The following is a 19,701-nucleotide window of genomic DNA, read 5'->3' on the forward strand; positions in this document are numbered from 1 at the left end:
AAAAACTGCATTAGTAGTCTCTGGTGTAAGATGTCTTTCATTGTCACCATGGAGTAGGGAAATCTGCATCAGAATTTGAGAGGTTACTGTCATATGTAAGAGATTCCAATACCGGAGCCTATTCAAGAATAAACAGTATAAATTAACTGGACTGACATGCCTTGAAACAATTTCTAGAAAGAGACTGATTCCGTCCGCAGTCCCCAACCTCCTTCCTCCCTGCACAGAGAAGTTAGGTGAGGAAGGAGTTGAGCTGGTGGTCAGTTCCATGTCTGCAGTCAACACTCGTTTTCTCAACATCACTTGTGGCAGATGTGAACATGCTCATGCTGGGGCCTTGCAGGCTCCTCAGACCCAGCAGTGTTTATTAACTTAGGCTCTGTGTCAAGCAAATGTAGCTACACTGCTGAGGATGTGTTGTTTTGTCATGGAGTCAGTCTCCAAGTTAGAGAAGTCTGCCAGGCACTAAGGGTGCAGGCCTGGGTCCAGCCCTAAGATCCAGGACCTGTGTTACAGGTAACTGGCCATATGGATCAGCTTGAGACCATCAGACCTTGTTGCATCAGCAGCAGTTTCATCCCTGACATTGAATTTGCTTGTGTGTGCATTTCTGTTTTGGTCATCTTCTCAGGCATTTTTAGTGTTGGATTTTTTTTTAACTTTATGGCACTTCAAGTACTGGGAAAATTTATTAGCTTGGCCAGCCTCGGGCTCAACTGACGTGTTCTGTGCGTGCAGTATGGCATGTACTGAGCTGCTAGCAGCAAGGCAGAGCAACAGGGATAGCATTGAGTCAGTTGATGATCTTAAATTGGCTTTAATTTCTCTGTGTTGTGATTCCCAGCACGTTTTGAAGTGAAGCAATATATGTATGTTTCTACTGCCTATTTTCACACTGTCTTTGTGAGCCATAGCAGTGAAGAGTTGGCCATCGCAGCTAAAGCTTAGAGTATGGCTTGGGTACTGCTAATTTAAGTTCATGTTTTGTTTTCATGGAGTACATCGCCATGGTACATACACTGAGACTATATATTTTAAAACTACAGTTGTTATAAGGGTAATTGGATTTTCTGTTTGGATTTGGAAAGTACCCTCTGGAAAAATGGCTATGTATAATTTTAAGATGTTATGCTTGATAGTCTGTGGACTGTTAGAGTACTCTGCAAGACAATTCAATTTAATTTAGAATTTGCAAGAGTCCGCTTCCATAATAGTTGCAGAGTAGTACCTTTTCCAAGCAAAAGGTCATGCAGCTCTTCTGTTTTTTCATATGCAGGTGCAGCTGGGACAAGCAGATATAAAATGCCCGATCACAGAGTGCAGCGAACACCTGGATGAAACAACTGTCCTCTATAACCTGCCCCACGAGGACATTATCAAGTATAAATATTTCCTGGAACTCAGCCGCATCGACTCCAGCACGAAGCCATGCCCTCAGTGCAAGCACTTTACAACCTTCCGGAGGAGAGGCCACATTCCTACCCCTGCCAAATTGGAGAACAAATACAAAGTGAGCACGCTTGCCAGAGCTGTGGATTAGATGGCACAGCAAAAGTAGGACAGCATTAGTACATGGTTGCTTTAACTAGTTAATTCACTTCTAGCCATTTGAACAGGTGAACTTTAGTCCTGATAGGTTGGTAGGTGGCATAATTTTGGCCTGACATGTTTTAGTTTTAACAGTATTCTCTTTCTTCTCTCATGTGCAAACAGTAATCATGATCAGAAGAGACTGGGAAAGGGGAATTGCACTGTAACTGATTATTCTAGCCGCACAGCTCTGGCAAAAATAGGTTATTTCCTGAAAATGAGCAAATGAATTCGAGGCACTTACTGTGTTAGGTGATAGCTTCCTGTTGCTTGTTCTTTCCTAAGAACTAGAGATGTTGTCTGTCCTGCCTCTTGGTTATGATTTCTTTAATCCCTTACTAGAGGTTAAAGATTACTGTGGTTTCATGACTCTTAGTACATAAAATTGGAGGATGATCAAAAAACATTTTTTCACAGAGTTTCTTCAAGTAGAAGGTTCGCTTATACTGATTTAAATCAGGTACTAAAAAGCAAGATTTTCAGTTAGAAGAAGCTTTAAGCCCTGATGGTCCATCTTGTTTCCAAAAGATGAAAGTTCTGTCTGCAGCATCGTGCTTCACATTAGCTTTACATTCAATTATTAGATTTGTTGTGGTTAATGTCATGATTGAGCTGGCCTTCCCTGACCAAACCAGTTTTCCTCAGTAGGAGTTTAGATGGTTGTTTAGATAGGCCTAATTACGACATAAGATTGAGCCCAATGTAGGGATTAAAAAGTAGAAGGTTGTGTATCCAGTGCAGTTGAAACTTCAGCAAAGCTAACTCTTGAATTCTGAGCTTCCTTCCTGTTTCTTTGCAGTGTTTGAGTTATATATAAGTCGCCACAAAGTCTAGTGTTGGCCTTAAGATTTTCAGGTGCTTGGCATTTTAAGCAAAGGTGGAGGAATTCCAAACTGCAGGTTAAATTCTTTCTGCCTGAAGCCATTCTTCTTCAACCATCCATTTAACATCTCCTCAGGTACAGACAGGATGTGTGGTCCAAGGTAGACCAGCTGTTGTAATGCTTTTGCATCAGCTTCTCCTAAGGTTGTGCAGCTGTTGTAGGTAGTATGTGCATGCCAACTCAATTTGTTCATTATCTTCAGAGTACAAAAGAGTACTTTGCTTACAAATGCTGTGAGTTCAAATGCTGTGGTTAAAATCTTCTCACCACTTCCCCAGAAATCCTAATCAGAGAAAGAATCTGAAGCTGCCTGATGCTTTATGTAGTACAAGCCTGAAGCAGTTCCCTGGTACTGTGGTAAAATGTTGTGTAGTCCTGCTCTGCAGAGCTAGAGTCTCTTCCTAAGAACAGGCTGTCAAAATATGTGCTTTGAGCTGGCTGTACCCACATGTAAGGAATGTCTAGTTGATACAGGACAGAAATACACTTGGGAAAGTACTAACAAACAGTATGGACACTCATGGTCCAGAGATTTAGACTGATCCTTGAACCTGTGTTGTGTTCTGTTGTAGGTAAAGTTTTAGCAAACTGATAGAAGCTCAGTACACAGAAGAGTTGCTACAAGGATGAGATGTTTTAAAAAAAAAAAAAAAAAAGTGTACCTGTCCTTGTGTACATGTGTAGCTGTGGACCATTATCTCAGTTTTCTTATATTCTAATGTGATTTTTTTTTCATACATTCTTTTCTGTCTTGGATTATGGGCTCTTTGGTGGTGAAGATTCTTTTTTTCCACATGTAGTATAGAAGAGATCTGACCAGAGACTGGGAGCAGTATGAGCAATAGAAGCACTAATTGCTTCAGAGGAATTCTGGACTGAAACCCCAGAACTGGAAGTGCTGCCTTTTCAGAAGAACAGTCATGCATGGGGAAAGCCCATGCAGAAAGGTACTGTCAGGAGCACAGAAAGGCTCTTCCCAGTACCCTTGCTGTACATATGTACTTTATGCAGGGACAGGAAGACACTAAAATCTGAGAGTATGTTTGAGAAGATATTTTTAAATGCCATTAATGGCTTTACTAACAATAGATACCCCATTTTAAATTATAAATAAAGCTAACATCTAAATTTAAAGAAGGATAAAAGTTATCAGCTTGAATATTTTTCCTTGGTATATGTTTTGTTAGCTAAACTGATGTAAGCATAGCAGTTCAGAGTTGGCTACTCTTCATTTTAGAAACCAAAGTCTTGATGTAAGCCTTGAAAATTAACCTGTGCACGCATGTTGGCAGAGGAAGAGAGGTAGAAAAGGAAAACTGGCTATTGAAACATTCTTTGTCCTATTAGTGTCACTTGAAAGAGCACCATACAGCAGATTAATTATCTAGTATACTGCATCATGTATTCATGTCACAAGAGGGATCCTAGCTTTAAGTAAGGAAACATCCCTGCCCTTTTGTCTTATGAATCAAATTGGGAATGTAAGACTCAATCAAAGAAAAGATTAATAAACCTCTGGTGAAAGTTGATGTGCCCAAGGTCTGAAGAAAACGTGCAAAAAAATTCAAGAGAATAGTAGTTCAACTCTTATGCATGGAACAGGCAGGTTTCAGTAGGGAATGTTGGCTTTTACTGTGAGCTTATTTTTCTTCTCCCATAAGCCTTAGGTTTCACCTTTTTAGAGCTGGCTTTTTGACCTGTTACAAAGAAGTTGTTCTTGATTGTTGGGCTTTCTGCCTTAGTCTGTGATGTTCATGACAAAACTTTCTTGGTCGCTGCTGTGAAGAGATGCTCATCACGTAAAGTATGTTTGACTTCAGAAATGTGAAGCTTTTTTTCAACGTGGTTCTTAAGTAAACTATCTTTTGTTGGAACTGTTGAGAAGTTTCTGAAACTCTATTGCTCTAGAACTGTCAGGAATCTGTAATTGTGAAAGTATTGTGGTGGAATAGATCTGTGTAGCTGATACTAGTGAGTTCTTCAACTTTTTCTGATCAAATTTGAACCTAGAGTTACAGATACTTTCATGGCTAGGTATCACTGCAGTCAGCATTAAGCCTAAACTGCTCATAAAGTGGTAATTTTGCTGTGCACTTCCTCTATGTTCTTAGCTGTTTGTTCCTGCCAACTTGCTTTTGTTCATACTGATGTTTCAGTGCTACACTGGGAGCTGGATCAAAGATCAGCTCCAACGGGATACAAGATTTGTTTTGTTGTTGCTTATTTTCAGCTGGTATAAGAAAGAAGATGGGTTGATGACGAGGAGGAAGCAACTGTTTTGGCAGTAGCCAATATCTGTTTTGGAATGAATTAACTGTGTAGCTGTAGATAGATATTGTAATTCAACTAATCAGTTAACTGTACAATTATTTCACTCTAATATGTAGCTAGCATTCCACTAAGCTGCAGAGAATCCTATTAATCTTTCTGAAGCTTCAAGTTCTCAGAACATTTTTAATGTGAACTTAGTTTTGCTAACGTCATGTTATGGTGGGCAGTGCTTTATATTGCTGTTACCTACCAATTTTGAAAGGTCTTTTCCTGGCAGGTGAGGAAATGAAAGTTTAAATTATTTTACTGGCTAAGAAAATGGAAATTGTCAGCCTCAAAGATCAGTGTGTGAGAAAGTTGAGAACCAAGAGGATTAGTCTGAGAACTTGTGTAATCTTTTCTATTTCAAGGGAGATTGACCTTCAGCTGTTGTAAGTTTGTGTGTATCCTCTCAATTCTGATCAACTGAAATGGAAGTCACAAAATAATTGGAAAAGTTTATATTTGGAAAAACATATTTTTTTCAGAAATAGCATCTGTTTTGTTGGACTATACTGTATTTTGCTACTTTGAATTATCTGAATTTCTGAGTCCTTGTTATGATTTATGTACTAATACTAAACGTAAAGCAAATCATCTGATGGTATTCTCAGAAAAGCAGAGGAAGCATGGAGTAAGAATCTAAAAGACTGACGTAGTTGTCCTGTTGTGTTCCTATTTCTTCTTGAGCAAATTCCATGCTGGTTCACTGAATCCAAGTTAGAAAACCTTTAGGGTTTTTTTTTGTCTACTACTTCCAAGAAAATAAGGTTAATTTAAAATAGCATACTTTTGTTTGCATAGTGTATGTTCAGATGGTAATGACCAAGAGAAGTCAAGTGGCTCATTCAGAATCTTAAATCCATTTACTAATTCAGATTTGTGGAAGATGAAAAAGGAAACTAGTCACTCCAAAGCTTGTCATGAAGTAGATTCCTTTAGTTCAATTAATCAGGGCCACTGATTAATATATTCTGAAATCCTGTGATTGCAGCCTCAATGTTTATTTCAGTGTTTTCTAAATGATGTGTTTGGAAAGATCTGATGTCAGTGTGTTACATTTCTTGTAGTTACATGTGTGCTGTAACAGAGCTTATGAAAAATGTTTGTTAAAAGTTCAAAAAAACAAAAGAGCAAAAAAATTTGTTTCAAATTGTTACCAGGTTTTTAAGCAAGCAGCTTCCCAGATCTGTTGGCATGAGGGGTTTGTTTGAGATGGATTCATTCAGATTCCATCTGAAATGACTGAATATTGTACCTGAAAAGAGCTTCCAGGTTGTAGAACACTTAATTGTGACTACACAAGGCCATTCTTTGCCCGAGGCGTGATAAACACTGAGTAACGCAGTGTGGCGTTTGCTATATCATGGCTTCCTAGCAGTGGATCACTGTGATGTATGTTATTGGAAGACATGATGCTCGAAGGAAACGTTGGGGTTATTGGTCAGGGTAGTAGGCTAGTAACCAGAGGTGACTGTTGTGCATGTTGGATTCTGGAAACGTAAATTAGTGCTCTGCATGAATTTGGTTAGTAGCAATAAATATTTAATTTTTTAGGTTCTTCAGAATGGAGATTTTCCTCTTTCCTCTTAAGCTGTTTTTATGAAGAATTAAGCAAAGATAGCAGGATAGTATATATTTTTTTACATAGTCTTAGCCAGTAGACCAATGAATCTGAGGAAAGGTACTGGTTGTATTTTGTATGTTGGTTGTTATATACTTTGTCCTGGCTATAGGCTGTTACCATATTCTCATACAGAAAGTAATAGTGTTTGTAATATACTTGTTATATATGTTTGTAATATGCTTGTTATAACTTCAGCATGTTGTTTCAATACAAACAAGTTTTGTATGTTACCTACCTGTGTTTCTGGTACCTTATTTCATTGACAAAAAGCATGTAAGTGCAGTTTTCTTTTGTCAAGTATTTTAGTGTTTACTGTGGAAAAAATGCCACCCTGTCTTGCTATAACAAGCACAAAGTCATACTTGCACAGGATACAGGACATCAGAATTAACTTCTTCTATTTTTAAATTATATTGTCTTTGTCTGCTAGATATGAAGGAAAGAACGATGTGTTCTAGCACTTAAATACTCTTTCGTTTAAGAGGAATAATGACCAGTAAATGGTGACCAACTGAAATGTTAAAACATCTTGTAAAAAGAAGAAAATCTGTCTACATCTCAAGGTTGTCTTCCTGGTTCACACTTCAGCCATGCATACAGACGAATTCTCTATGTATTCGTATACATACAGACGAATGCAGTATACAGACGAATACTGACGAATTCTGGAGGGGGAAATGCCATCTTAGATACAGTGAGAAAATTGTTGAATCTTTTGAGCATGAACTCACATTCTTGCACTTGCTGATCTGTAGATTTGGATTGACATAAAGAAGTAAGCAGAAGTGGTGCACAAAGCTGAGCAGCACATCATACAGATGATGATACTTTATCATATCAGATAAAGATAAAATACTTGGTTAAACAGTGCTACCCAGAAATATTTCACATCACACAAACGAGGCTGCGCTCTCAGAAGCTGCTGCAATGCAGAAACATTTGTTTTCTGCAAGTAAAACTAAAGGCAACCGCTAAACAGTGGGTCAGTAGAGACATAAAAGTACTGGCTAGAGCCATTGTATCAATTTGCATTTAAGTTTTTGCCTTTAATTTTTCACCTTTAAAAAAAAAAAAAGCCTATGCAGAAGAGGCTTAGGAAGAAGCATTAAGGGCTGCAGACAGCTTCATTTCCATCACTCATCATGAGATTAGATCAGCTTTGTATTAGCTTGCTGGTAGTAATGGATGTAATAACTGCATGTATGAACAATAATTCTGGCTGTGCTGCAGCGAACTACTTGAGGCAGATCAGAGTGCCAGCTTTGGCCCGAGAACAGAGCTGAGGTGGCAGGCAGCTGGTGTGTCTGAGCAGAGAACCTGGCAAGGTTGTGTCATGCCAGGACTTTCAGAATGTGTTCTGTGGGCTTTACCTGGGCCATACCCCGAGGGAGACCTTCCTTCCCTTATGTGTCTGTGGTGATTTGGAGGCAGGAGACAGCTGTGGCTGAGAAGCTGGTTTTGGTTAATTCCTCAGACCAGTCTGTGCATTGGCATAGAGTAGGGGCTGTGTTAGGCATGGACTGTGGATGGGCTGGTGGAAATGAGTGGTTGCATGAGGGTTGTGCCTTCCCCAGCTTTCCCCCACGTATTCATAGCCCCGCTCAAATCACGTGCTACCAAACACATCTGTAGTGGAGATGTTCCTGAAGCCTGGATGTGCACTGAATGTGGCTTCTGCTTGTTGCTGTCTTCAGTCACTGTCCAGGTGTGTGGCCAGACTTAATGTGTGAGCACCTGCAGAGTGCCTGTGTTGCTTAATGCTTTTACAAATACAGCTCCAGCAGCTTTTTACAAGTAATAGCCAAGCTCTAGAAGAAGGTGTGATGACTGTGTATTTGTTGTAATGATTCAAAACTAGGTGAGCAGGAAGAATAGATCCTCTATCAATGTAAAGAGCTTGGCTTACCTTTTCTGCCAATATTGTGGTTGTTAACAAGTGTGCTGTTTGGCACATGTTTGATCAGAGGTGTCTGGCATCAAAGTGGTGGTAGGGGCACTTGACTGGAAAGGAGAAGGGCCCTCACACTTGGCACCTTTTTCCCAGCCTGTTTCTAATAGAAGCTTCATAACCTATTCTGGGTTCTCCAGGTTCCTGCTAGCAGAGGATTGTGTTCTCTCTGGTAGAAGTCTAGGGGAGTGTAGGTTGTAGGAAGAATGAGATCCATCACAGTGAAAGTTAGCTGCTGATTTTTACCTGATGACAAGTGTGTTTGAGGCAACTGAATTATCTTGGAAAGCAAGCTACTCATTTGTCCTTTGCTTGACTGGAGCCTTTCCTGGGTTTTAATAATTCTTTTTTTCTCTTTAAAAATAATTTTTAAAAAGAAATCAGTGTTGTGTTGCGTAACTTGTTGAATTTGTTTTTTAAATGGACATTGCAGAAAATGTTAGACCCTTATTGCTGGGCAGTTACTCTTTGACTAAGAGCAGCATTTTTAAAACTCGCTTTCCAGTTGGGTCAGTGCATAGCTTGTAAATGTGTGTTTTCTCATTTGTATAGATCCAGTGTCCATCTTGCCAATTTGTCTGGTGTTTCAAGTGCCACTCTCCCTGGCATGAAGGTGTTAACTGCAAAGAGTACAAAAAGGGAGACAAGCTGTTGCGTCACTGGGCCAATGAGATTGAGCACGGGCAGAGGAATGCTCAGAAGTGTCCAAAATGCAAGGTAAGTTGCATTCTAGGGGTGCACAGATGTTAGCTTAAAACTGCTTAAATATTTATGCATTCTAAATATTTGTAGCTTCTATCCTAGGTTTGAAGCAAAATGCACACTTGCTGTGTAGATTCTTACCTTTGACCCATACAGAAAAATGGGTATTTTACCTACTAGTCCTTGAACTGGTTTCACAGGCTCTTAACATCTAAAAGAAACATTGTTATTTTTTTTTTTTAATCAACTTGTAATGAGTGTGTTAGTCTGAATTATTCATATAACAAAGCTTTAAATAAATATAAAATTTTAGCAAAGTATGATGCTGTTCATCAGGTTTTCCAGAGACCTTGGAAGAATTGTTTTGAATTTGATGTTGGCGTAAAGCAGGAAGTACTTAAAGACAAGTAGGAGGCACTTTGAGTTTTGGCAAATCCAGAAGATCTTTAGGCCTGTGAAAGGACTGACATTTAGCCCTTTCTCATAAATACTTTCAACAGAATGAAGTGCAGTCTCACGTTCTAAAAATGTCATTTTCTGTCCTTCCAGGATAGATGCCTAATCACTTGAATGAATTTGAACAACCCCCAGTGCCCTTGCCCCAGTTGCCCTCGACAAAGGTGTTTGTTATGGCTGTTCACTTTCTTTTTTCCTCAGCAGTTGTCTGCAGCTGCTGACAGTAAGAACTAAAAATCTGGAGATACTTAGTTGCACTTGGAACCTTGCTGTGTCTATAAGGGTATACTTCTCAATTTGCTAAGCTTCTTAATTTGATAATGGGAAAATAAACACATGTGGTGCCATAGTTTGAAAGACTTCAAAGCACAAAGAAAAATTAGTAAAGCTGTGAAATCCGTGGTCATTTGTTCACCCTTTCTCTTACATACACATGACATTGAGTTTTAGCAACCTATTTGCTCAGATATGATAGGTTTCAGCCAGTTCTAAAAATGTTCAGTTTCTGGGAAGTCTTATAGTAACTTTTTTTTTTTTTTTTTTTTTCAAACAAACTTCCTTCTGGAGTGGGCAGAAGTATCTTATTTTGGTTTTAATTCTTTGACCCGTGTCCAGATTGATTTTCTTGATGATGCATGTGTTGTTTCTATTGAAATAAGTCGTATGAAATAAAGGAGAAAATAATTGGTTACGAATTTGCAACAGTCAAAATTTTCAGAAAAGTAAAATAAATTGAGTGTTGAGTATTTGGTCTTTACTGTGAGACTAAAGCTAATGGAATCTAAAGACAGAAACTTTAGTAAGGTGGGTATTCTTTACTGAGCAGACTTCTAAAGCTATTGGTAACCTAGAAGATTTAATTCTGATCAATGTCATAAATTGCGACAGTATTTCATGTATATCTTCTGGATACACACTTCAGTGTATGTAAATATATAGACAAAACTTCTTTTTGCTAGCTATATCATGATTTTTATTTCTCCATGATTATCATGTCTGGGCATGCAGTTGAGAAAACAGGAGTACTCTATGGGTGGAGGGACTGTATATAGGTAAATCCTTAGGCAAGTATTCACATGTTTTTCAGTGTTTTTTTGGTAAGTGCTTTGAACATGTTTGATCCTTCATAACAGTGGCTGGTAGTACTCACGTTAAATGAGCTTAAGCCTGATTACTTTTCACAGTAGGTGGATGCAGCTTCAGCACACCTGATAGAAACAGCTTGTATTTTACTGGCTCTCTTCAAGATATTCTTACAAAATAAAGCATTACATACAAAATACTTAAACGTTTTACGTGTGAGTAAAGTATGCAAATAGTAGAAAGGGCTCCTTTTTTCTGTATCTTAAATTGATTTTTGACACGTTGCGTGTGTTTTTTTTTTTTTTTTTTTTTTAGAGATTTTTCTAAACTTGTTATATGCTGCTTGGAGATAGCATAGATCACTTCTCAATTTCAGTTGAGGTTAATAACTTAAATAGACTATGGTTCAATGAATGTGGTTAATGTTTTTCATATAAAGCCTGAAAAGTAGGAGAAAGTCAAATTGACTTTTTAAAAAAGCACCATGTGTAATTTCAAAAATTAACTGGTATAGCTGAGTAGATTTTCTTCCAGTTTACTTTAAGTAATTGCTTAAAAGTGAGAGCTTTGAAGTCCAAGCGGATTATAAAGCTCATCAGCAATGGTGTTTTCTCAGGTACTTGTGAAAAACAAGGAACCTGTCATGCAGGTAAATGAATGATAGGAACAAATAAAATCATGTTGGGCTTCTTCAGAATAGAGGGGGATGATTGTATAGTCAGCCTACTGGCATCCCTTCTATTGGATGAAATCTACTTTCCACCAGGGTGTGACTTTTTATAGTACAGTCAGTTTTTGTGAATGCCTTTCCTGTTTTATTCATAAAAGAAGTATTTGAAAGTGCAGAAATCTTGAGATTGCCTTCATTGGCACAGTCATGTTGGCACACCTGTCTGGAGTGACTTCTGACTACATCTGCCCTGCAGTCTTTTGCTGAAAGAAGTGCCAGTAGAAAATGTCAGCTTGTTACCTATGTAGAGTACCAGTTTCAGTAGCAGTTGAGGTGGAAGAAATTTCTCAGATTCTGGGTGAAGCTTGATCAGTACCACTGTTGACCCTCTGAGGAATGTCAGATACCCCAGAAGCTGCAAACTTCTCTTGAGGTTAGAGGCTTCAGTTGCACCTGAGCTTTCATCACCTGTGGTGCTTGCAGGGCCATTAAGTGGTGATGTCTATACCTGTACCTCTCTGCAAAATAAATATGGGTTGATATGGATAAGAAATTAAGGAGGAATCATCACGAGTTTCAGCAAGAAGGATATAAGGAGTGAAGACTGTTCCCGGGGAGGGTCTGGAACAAGTAATAGTCTTTGAGCAGCATACCCGTACCAGGTGAGACAAGGCTTGAACCAATCTGGTCTGCCTTTGAAGTGCTGAGCTAGGGATTAAAATACATAACCTCTGGTTACTTCCAACCACAGTTATTGTGAAATTTTATTTAATTTTATTTGTTGCATTATGGAGCCTGTGTGTGGGGTGGTGCTATTTATCCATTTTGTGAGATAGGAAAAACTTGTTTACCACCACCCCATTAGCAATGATTTTAGTTGGCAAGATTAAGAAGAGATGCAGTCTAGGGGAAGATGTCTTATTCTATCACATTATGTGCTGCAACAGTGATTACACAGTTACTTCTAAGTTTCTCGGAACTATTAACTGAAATTGAATCCTTTAAATGTGTGCTAAGTAAGTAAATGCAGAAGAGTATATGGAGGTAAAGAAATAGTAAATAAGGTACTTCATGCAGAAAATGATTGGAAAAGTAGAAGCAGAGCCTAGGCAAATCGCCTTAATGCTATGTTGTGGGCATTGTAAAAGTTTATCATATTTTTTCATAGTTTTTTTGGACTCTTTCTTTTAAACACTTAAAGACAAAACAAGTGAACAAGAAAAGACAACATCCCGTGCTTTCCAAGTCCCTCTTTCTACAGCAGAGCCTTTGTGGTGCTTATTACAAAATGCTAAATCAATTTGTGGTAGTAATGAGAAACAGTGGGGCCACAGGTGCCGTGAGAGGGGAAACCCATCTATGGAGGGGTCATACAGAGTTCATAACTATATTTACTGTGCTGCTTTCTTTTCTAATAAAATTTGATGCTAATTTGTCTACTTGAGTAATAAAAACAAATTTTCATCTTAAGTTAAGGCAAGGATCTTCTGAGATCCTTGGTTGTTTAAATGAAGAGGAAGAATGACGTAGGAAGTCATTTCTTACGTAAAAGCCTGGAAACAGCTGTAACTCATGTTTGATCTGAAGCATGCCTTAAAAAAACATAGTTGTCTTAGCACATCTGCTGTATGTGGGCTGCATTGGAGCATTGCTTGCTTTCCTCCACTTCTGGGGTTAAAAATAATCTTTTTTTTTTTTCCTTCTGTTCCTAAAGATCCACATCCAGAGAACAGAAGGGTGTGACCACATGACCTGTTCCCAGTGTAACACTAATTTCTGTTACCGCTGTGGGGAGAGATACCGCCAGCTCCGTTTCTTTGGAGATCACACATCAAACCTCAGTATCTTTGGATGCAAATACCGCTACCTCCCCGAGAGACCACACTTGAGGAGATTAGTGCGAGGCTCTGTCTGTGGTGAGTGGATAAATGCACTTTGTAGAGAGTGGCATAAAGAGGTGACTGAGGCAGGTGGGGTATCAGTATCTTAAAGGTATGTGTGTATGGATAGGTTTAAAGTGGAGGATGGGCAGCTTCTTTTTTAGCTATGTAAAAAATAATTTACGAAGTATATTAGAATACGTTTGGAGTCACTTTCATGAGCATGGATTAGTATGGATTATGTGTGATTAACTAGTGTGTCCTATGTTGGTAGCTTGCGTTTCCTAACCTTTTTTCATAGTATTTAAGCAAACTGTAAATCTACACAAGCAAACTGACAAGAAAGTGTCTCAACATAGGGTAGCCTTAAAGAATAACTTTGATTCTATTGAAAATTCAGTTTGCTTCTGATTACATTGTAGTGACTTCAGATACCTAAATAGACCTTCTGACACGTTGCAGCTGTGAAACTGCCACGCTGTAGTTTCACATGAAGATCTTTCAATGAAACAACTTGGTTCAGTTTTACCTTTAAAATTTCATGTTTCTATTTTCTCATATTGTTGTACAGCTACCTCTGTCAGTCTGTATTTCTGTCTGCCGACGTGCAAATCAAGAAGCATTTGCTCAAGCATGCTGTGAAAGCAGTGCCAGGTCATGTAGCAGCAGAAACAGATCCATTGGATAAGTTGACTGTAGTCGAACAAAGGCAATAGCACAAAGTTTGACTGATGCAGTGGAGTCTGGCATCTCAGTTATATGTCTAGATTGGAGTGTGCCTGTACGACGCTTGGGATGATTGTTCCCAAAAATGGATTCATGTACTGAACTGAGCGGTACCTGAGCTGTCAAGTAGGAACAGAGGAAAGAAGGAAGCATCTGAAATCCTAAATTTTCCACTAAACTTTTCAGGTCTTTTCTGAAGGGGTTGGACTCGATGATCTCTGGAGGTCCATTCCAACCCCTATAATTCTGTGATTCTGTGATTCAAGTTTTGTTCCTTGCTACCAGCTGATGACTAGCTTATTAGTTTGGTCATCAGTAGCTCTTCTAATAGAAAGTAGATCACAATGATTTCAGTAACAGAAAGATATGAGACAATCAATATGTATTTGTAGGGTCTTATGTCATTCTAAAACCATATAGGAGAAACGAGTAAGAGCAGGAATCTTTTTAGGTGAACCTCTGAGTGAAAGGTTTGTCTGAATAAAGCATCCTTTGGATTTGAACCTGACTTTGTTTTGATAACCAAAGCACTCAAGCTTATTCTCCTTATGTGTATATATAGGAGGACACTTAGCTGTTGGCTTTGGGTCTGAAAAAAAGATTGAACTTAAAATGCAACTATGTAATTTAATTTATCTCAAGGGAATATTGTGATTATTATTTTTTTTTTAAAGGTAGTCTTGATTTGGTTTGAACTAGTGCACTTGTCTGAACTTACATAAGCACAAGAAAAATAAATTCTTAGCTTATTTGTTATCTTATGTATGCATTAACTTGAGTAATTGTAGTTAGTTTGTGTCATGTAAAGCTACCTGTAACATGATAGGAAATAGTTCTATTAGGTGTTGAAAGCTGGAGACCTATTAATGAAAATGGGACATCACAGTGGGTGAATTAAGGCACAGGAATTGGAAGAAAACTGAAATTCAGCTCAGATGAGAAAATGCTTTCAGTTTACAAGTTAGCTTATGTCAAATATAGAGGTAAAGGCAAGAGTCTGAATGTATGGAAGCAGATCTGTGGTAAAAACTCCTGACCAAAATATGTTCCAGTGAAAATACTAGGTGACTTCCATTTTAGAGTAGCGCAAGGGTTGACACTAGACTCATAGGCCTGGTAAGAAGAATTTGCTGATCTGCAAAGTTGTAGAGAAAAACTAAGAAACCTGCAGTGTATTTATAAAGTAATCCAGACCCCATTCGTTTGACTTCTGAAACTTGTAAGGTTTTTGAACAAACTTTGTAAGAGAGAATTCAAGATGCAGAAATAAATAGGAAAATGGATAAAAATTCAAAACGATTGGATATTTTCACTGTTGCATTTTCTAGAGTGAAATTCCAGCACATGAGAAGTACTATTAAAGATTAAAGACAATGCTGGCACTATAGCATGTAGGCATAAACTGTTCGTGAATAAATGTAGGCTTGAAATTCAAGGGCTATTTTTAAGTAGTTCACAATGTTTCTAAAAAACTTTCAGTAAAAGCAACCACATTATAAGCTGCTTTGCTGTGGTAGCAAGGGACTGAGTTCAGGGACATCGCGTTCTTTGCTATCCACGTGTAGAATTATGGGTAATATTATCCCGAGATTAAACTTGTTTTGATGCAGATAAAAACATAAACAAGTATTTTGTTTATGTTAAAATTACATGAAAATTATATTACCAAACATTACATGATGTCTTAATTTTTCCAATGCCTTATACATAAAACAAGCAGTTGACATTTTTTTTAATGAATGTGCATAATGCTAATTTTGAAATTATGTTCTCCTCTTTCTTGTTGTATGTTTTTTGTTTTAGGAAATAGTAATACTTGTCATTTCTCTTTCAAAAAGAAACAACTACTACTGGTTTAAAAGAGAATTAGTTTATATGCAAACGGTAACATGGAGGTAGTAATGAAATGCAGAAGCACATGTAATAGTTAAAATTCAGTGGTAAAAATGTGTATGTTCATAATTATAAAAGTATGCATAGAGAAGGCATAAGATATTTTGCTTTCATTTCCCTTTTTTAAGTATGCTTGTGGTTTGCCTTAACTAGTAAGCCAAAAAAGATTACTGAAGCTCAAATCCTCAGTCCAGATTTCTCCAGGGGTTTGTTTCCTGTGCTGTCATTGAGTTATTTCCTACAGCAATGTTCATCACTTTAATAGAGCTGAACCTGCCAGGAAATGTATTTGTTGGCTGTGACTTTTAGCTTTGCTTGTTAACACCAAAATCCACAATGATTCAAAGAATTCTACATTGATATTCATGACCTTAAATCCTTCTGTCATCTCTATCTGGACTTGTAGCTCTAAATGTAAATACATTCAGTCTTTGTCATTAGGTGTTACGGTGCAAGACTGAGCTCTGACTGTTACAAGAGTCAGCAGAAAGAGGAGGCTGTAGCAGAGAAGCAGGCCATTAAAACAGGTCTTTTAATTTTAGTAGCATGTAGAATATTAAAAAAAAAAAAATGATTGATTTAGTGTAGTGAGATGTCACTACTAGCTACTTAGCTACTTGGCTAAGTAGTGGAAATTAAGAGAACACTGTCTTCGCTGCCAGTAGGAGACGTAATGTGTTGCTAGATGCTTTTTCTGATGCATTTTGTTCTCTTTCTATGGAGAAGAAATACTTATTTAAGTAAACGTGGTGATTTTGTAGTCTGAACAGATAAGCTTCTTTGGCTTGTTTCTACTAAATCTGGGTAGGTGTAGCCCATAGAAACAGAAGAACATTTCTTAGCAGATTGGCATGCTGTCATTTTCTGTTAAGCAGTAAATGTTTGTCACAGACTGTTCTGTAATGAAAATAAGGGGAAAACCTTTATGGCAGCATAAATTTCAACATTTTTCATTGACACGGTAAAAGGAAGGCATGACATTCAGAGGGACCTCAACAGGCTTGAAAAATGGACTCGGGTGAACCTGATGAGGTTCAACATGGTAAAGTGCAGAGTTTTGCACTTGGACTGGAGGAATCCCAGGCATCCATACAGACTGGAAGGTCCTTGAGAGCAGCCCTGTATAGAGGGACTTGAGGGTCTTGATAGACCCTCTTCTCTGCTCTTGTGAGAGCCCATCTAGAATACTGCATCCAAGTGTGGAGCCCCTAGTACAAAAAAGACAGGGAGGTAGTGGAGAGGATCAAGAGGACGGCTGCAAAGATGATCAGGGGACTGGAGTACCTTCCCTACAAAGACAGGCTGAGGGAGCTGGGCTTGTTTAGTCCAGAGAAAAGAAGGCTGTGGGGTGACCTCATTGTAGCCTTTCAATACTTAAAGGGAACCTACGAACAGGAGGGGAATCACTCTTTGGAAGGGTTGACAACTGCAGGACAAGGGAAAATGGTTTGAAGTTGAGGGAGGGGAGACTTAGGTTGGATGTCAGGGGGAAGTTCTTTACAGAGAGTGTGGTGAGGTGCTGGAACAGGCTGCCCAGAGAAGTTGTGGATCCCCCATCCCTGGAGGTGTTGGAGGCCAGATTAGATGGGGCCCTGGGCAGCCTGGTCTAGCAGTAAATGAAGAGGTTGATGGCCTTGCAAGTGGCAAGGGGGTTGGAGATTCATGATCCTTGAGGTCCTTTCCCTTCCTGGCCATTCTGTGATTCTGTGAAAACAAATGGTTTTGTAAAGGTGAAACCAGAAGAAAATATACTGGGAGCAGAAATGATTGCTTTTTCTTGATGTCACTTCTCTCCCCACCTTAGCCAGATATGACAAATTAGAGAGGTGGCAATGACCAAGCTGCATGAAGTTGAACAAAATCAAATATATTCTGTACCTGAGAAGGGGCAACCCTGGCTATACATACAAACTGGGGAATGAAGCACTGGAGATCTTTAGAGGAACTTTGTCCTGTAGCCAGTACTAAAAGATGAAGTTGCTAGGACTGCGAGGATGGAAAGCTGATCTGCAGATTTAATCCTCATGCTGATTAGATTCCTTTTGGTTCAGTTGTTGGAAGCAGAATGTTTGATTGCAACTTGAGTTAGTGATGAATTGATTTGTGTTGATTTGATTATTGACCACAGGAAGGAAAAACAACATTTAGCTGTCTTACATTTAAGGTGCCATTTAAGTGCCATTGAATTGGGTGAATCATGTTCAGAATCAATTGCTACATGCTTACTACATGGATGCACAAAAAGACAAGATGTAATTAAACAAGAAATTCTGTGCGTGGTGAGTAGTGTCTCAAACAGGATTTTGAAAGCAGCACATTTTTATATCTGATTGACACGTACTGCTGTCCCAACATGGAGTGCAAGATGCACTTTGTGCATAGTTTTGAGCACTGTGGAAGGAAGCATGCATTTTGAGGATCCAGTCTTCATTATCAACTTCACAGTTGCTTTGACTTGTACAAAGTCGCCTATGCACGTTTGACTGGACTTCTTAAAGAGATGCAAACTTGTATTAGCATTTAAACTACGTAGATGTGACTCTTCAGATTTGTAAGTAGACACTTGTAATGTCTACTTAATTATATATACACAAATAGACTATGTTTCCATATCCTAAGTGACTGAATTTGTTTTCTAAAGCTAGTATATGAATTTCTTAGAATGACGAAGAATTCTTTAATGAGATTTGTAAATATTAACTCCCCTCAAAAACAAACAAACAAACAACAACAACAAAAAAAACAAACACAAAAACCCACAGCCAAACCAAAGTTATGCAAAAAAATGCTTAGGGAAATAATTTTTCCCTTTTTTGTAGAAGAATCAGATTCTGTATATCAAAACTAATGAAACTTCTCCAAAACATTGCAAATATGGTTACTACTTTACTACAAATAACTAAATCTTCACGTTGTGAAGTCTGTGGAGAAATTGTCTGCTATTATTTTGGTTAGAATTTAAAAAAAAAAATTTTTAGCCTTTTACTGGCAACAATGTATGCAATTATCCTTAAAAACTAACTTTGGGCATTACCAGAAATGACTATCATAACCTAGACAGGCAGTCAAAGGTTTTATTCTACTCTTGGACAAGGTTTACATTTGCTAGTGATCTTGGAGCTAGCAGGAATAGGACAACAAATTAGTGTGTCATGACTCTCTCTCTGAGCCTCATAGTCCTACACATGGTAATGAATGGTATATGTCAAACTGTATTTGAATAGAAAGCAATTTAGACATAGAAAACAGTATTTTATGTATTTGTTTTATGCCATCTTAATAGAAGATTATTTGAGTAAAAGATAGGTATCTGCTGCTTTGCAGTGATTGGTGATGTTTATACTCCTAGCCTTTAGTGATTTGTGTGTCTTGCTTGCCTTATGTTAACTTGTTCTTTTATCTTTACCTTTGTAAAAAATAGAATTAAGGACTTAAATGCAATAGATATCTAAGTAGAAAAGGAATTTTGTTTCATTTTTGAAGTTTAACCTTTAGGAAGAACGCATTGATAAATAAAGGGAGATAGAGCTAGTGAACTGGTTGTCCCATGATGATGAAAGGTCTCTATCCTGTAAGATCTTGTAACTAATAAACTACACAGTACTCAGTTTCATATTCACAGGCAGAAGGGCAAAGACAAACATTCATGCTTTATTGCTGCTTTAAGTTAGTTTGTCAAATGTAAATACGCAAGTTCTTAAACTGAATTAGCTTTGAAAACATTCTTTATGTGGCAAAGAAGTCACTCTGTTTTAAAAAAAACAAACAGCTTAACCATTCTGCAGATTCTGTTGGTGTGTACTTTATCACCAATTCAGTAGATTAAGTTTAGTAGTTTCGTACCAAACATGCCACAATCTTTTAACATTCAAATTACATGACTTAGCACATAGAAAGCTTATAATCAAAACAGAATTCTGTAAGCTTTACCAG

General features: G+C 38.1%; 1 protein-coding gene across 1 annotated transcript in view; it reads left to right on the plus strand.

The window, feature by feature from the left end:
* The window catches only part of RNF217 (ring finger protein 217), a 54,694-nt gene that overhangs the window by 29,233 nt on the left and 5,760 nt on the right, over positions 1–19,701 (plus strand). The window contains exons 2-4 of the mRNA XM_042818363.1: positions 1,277–1,510; positions 8,911–9,075; positions 12,984–13,239. Coding sequence (XP_042674297.1) covers positions 1,277–1,510; positions 8,911–9,075; positions 12,984–13,239 — 655 coding nt within the window. The remainder of the gene's footprint in view (positions 1–1,276; positions 1,511–8,910; positions 9,076–12,983; positions 13,240–19,701) is intronic.

This window comes from Centrocercus urophasianus, unplaced genomic scaffold (genome assembly GCF_019232065.1).
Source record: "Centrocercus urophasianus isolate 14NV4802_14NV808 unplaced genomic scaffold, USGS_Curo_1.0 seq_10, whole genome shotgun sequence".
Classification (NCBI taxonomy): Eukaryota; Metazoa; Chordata; class Aves; order Galliformes; family Phasianidae; genus Centrocercus; species Centrocercus urophasianus.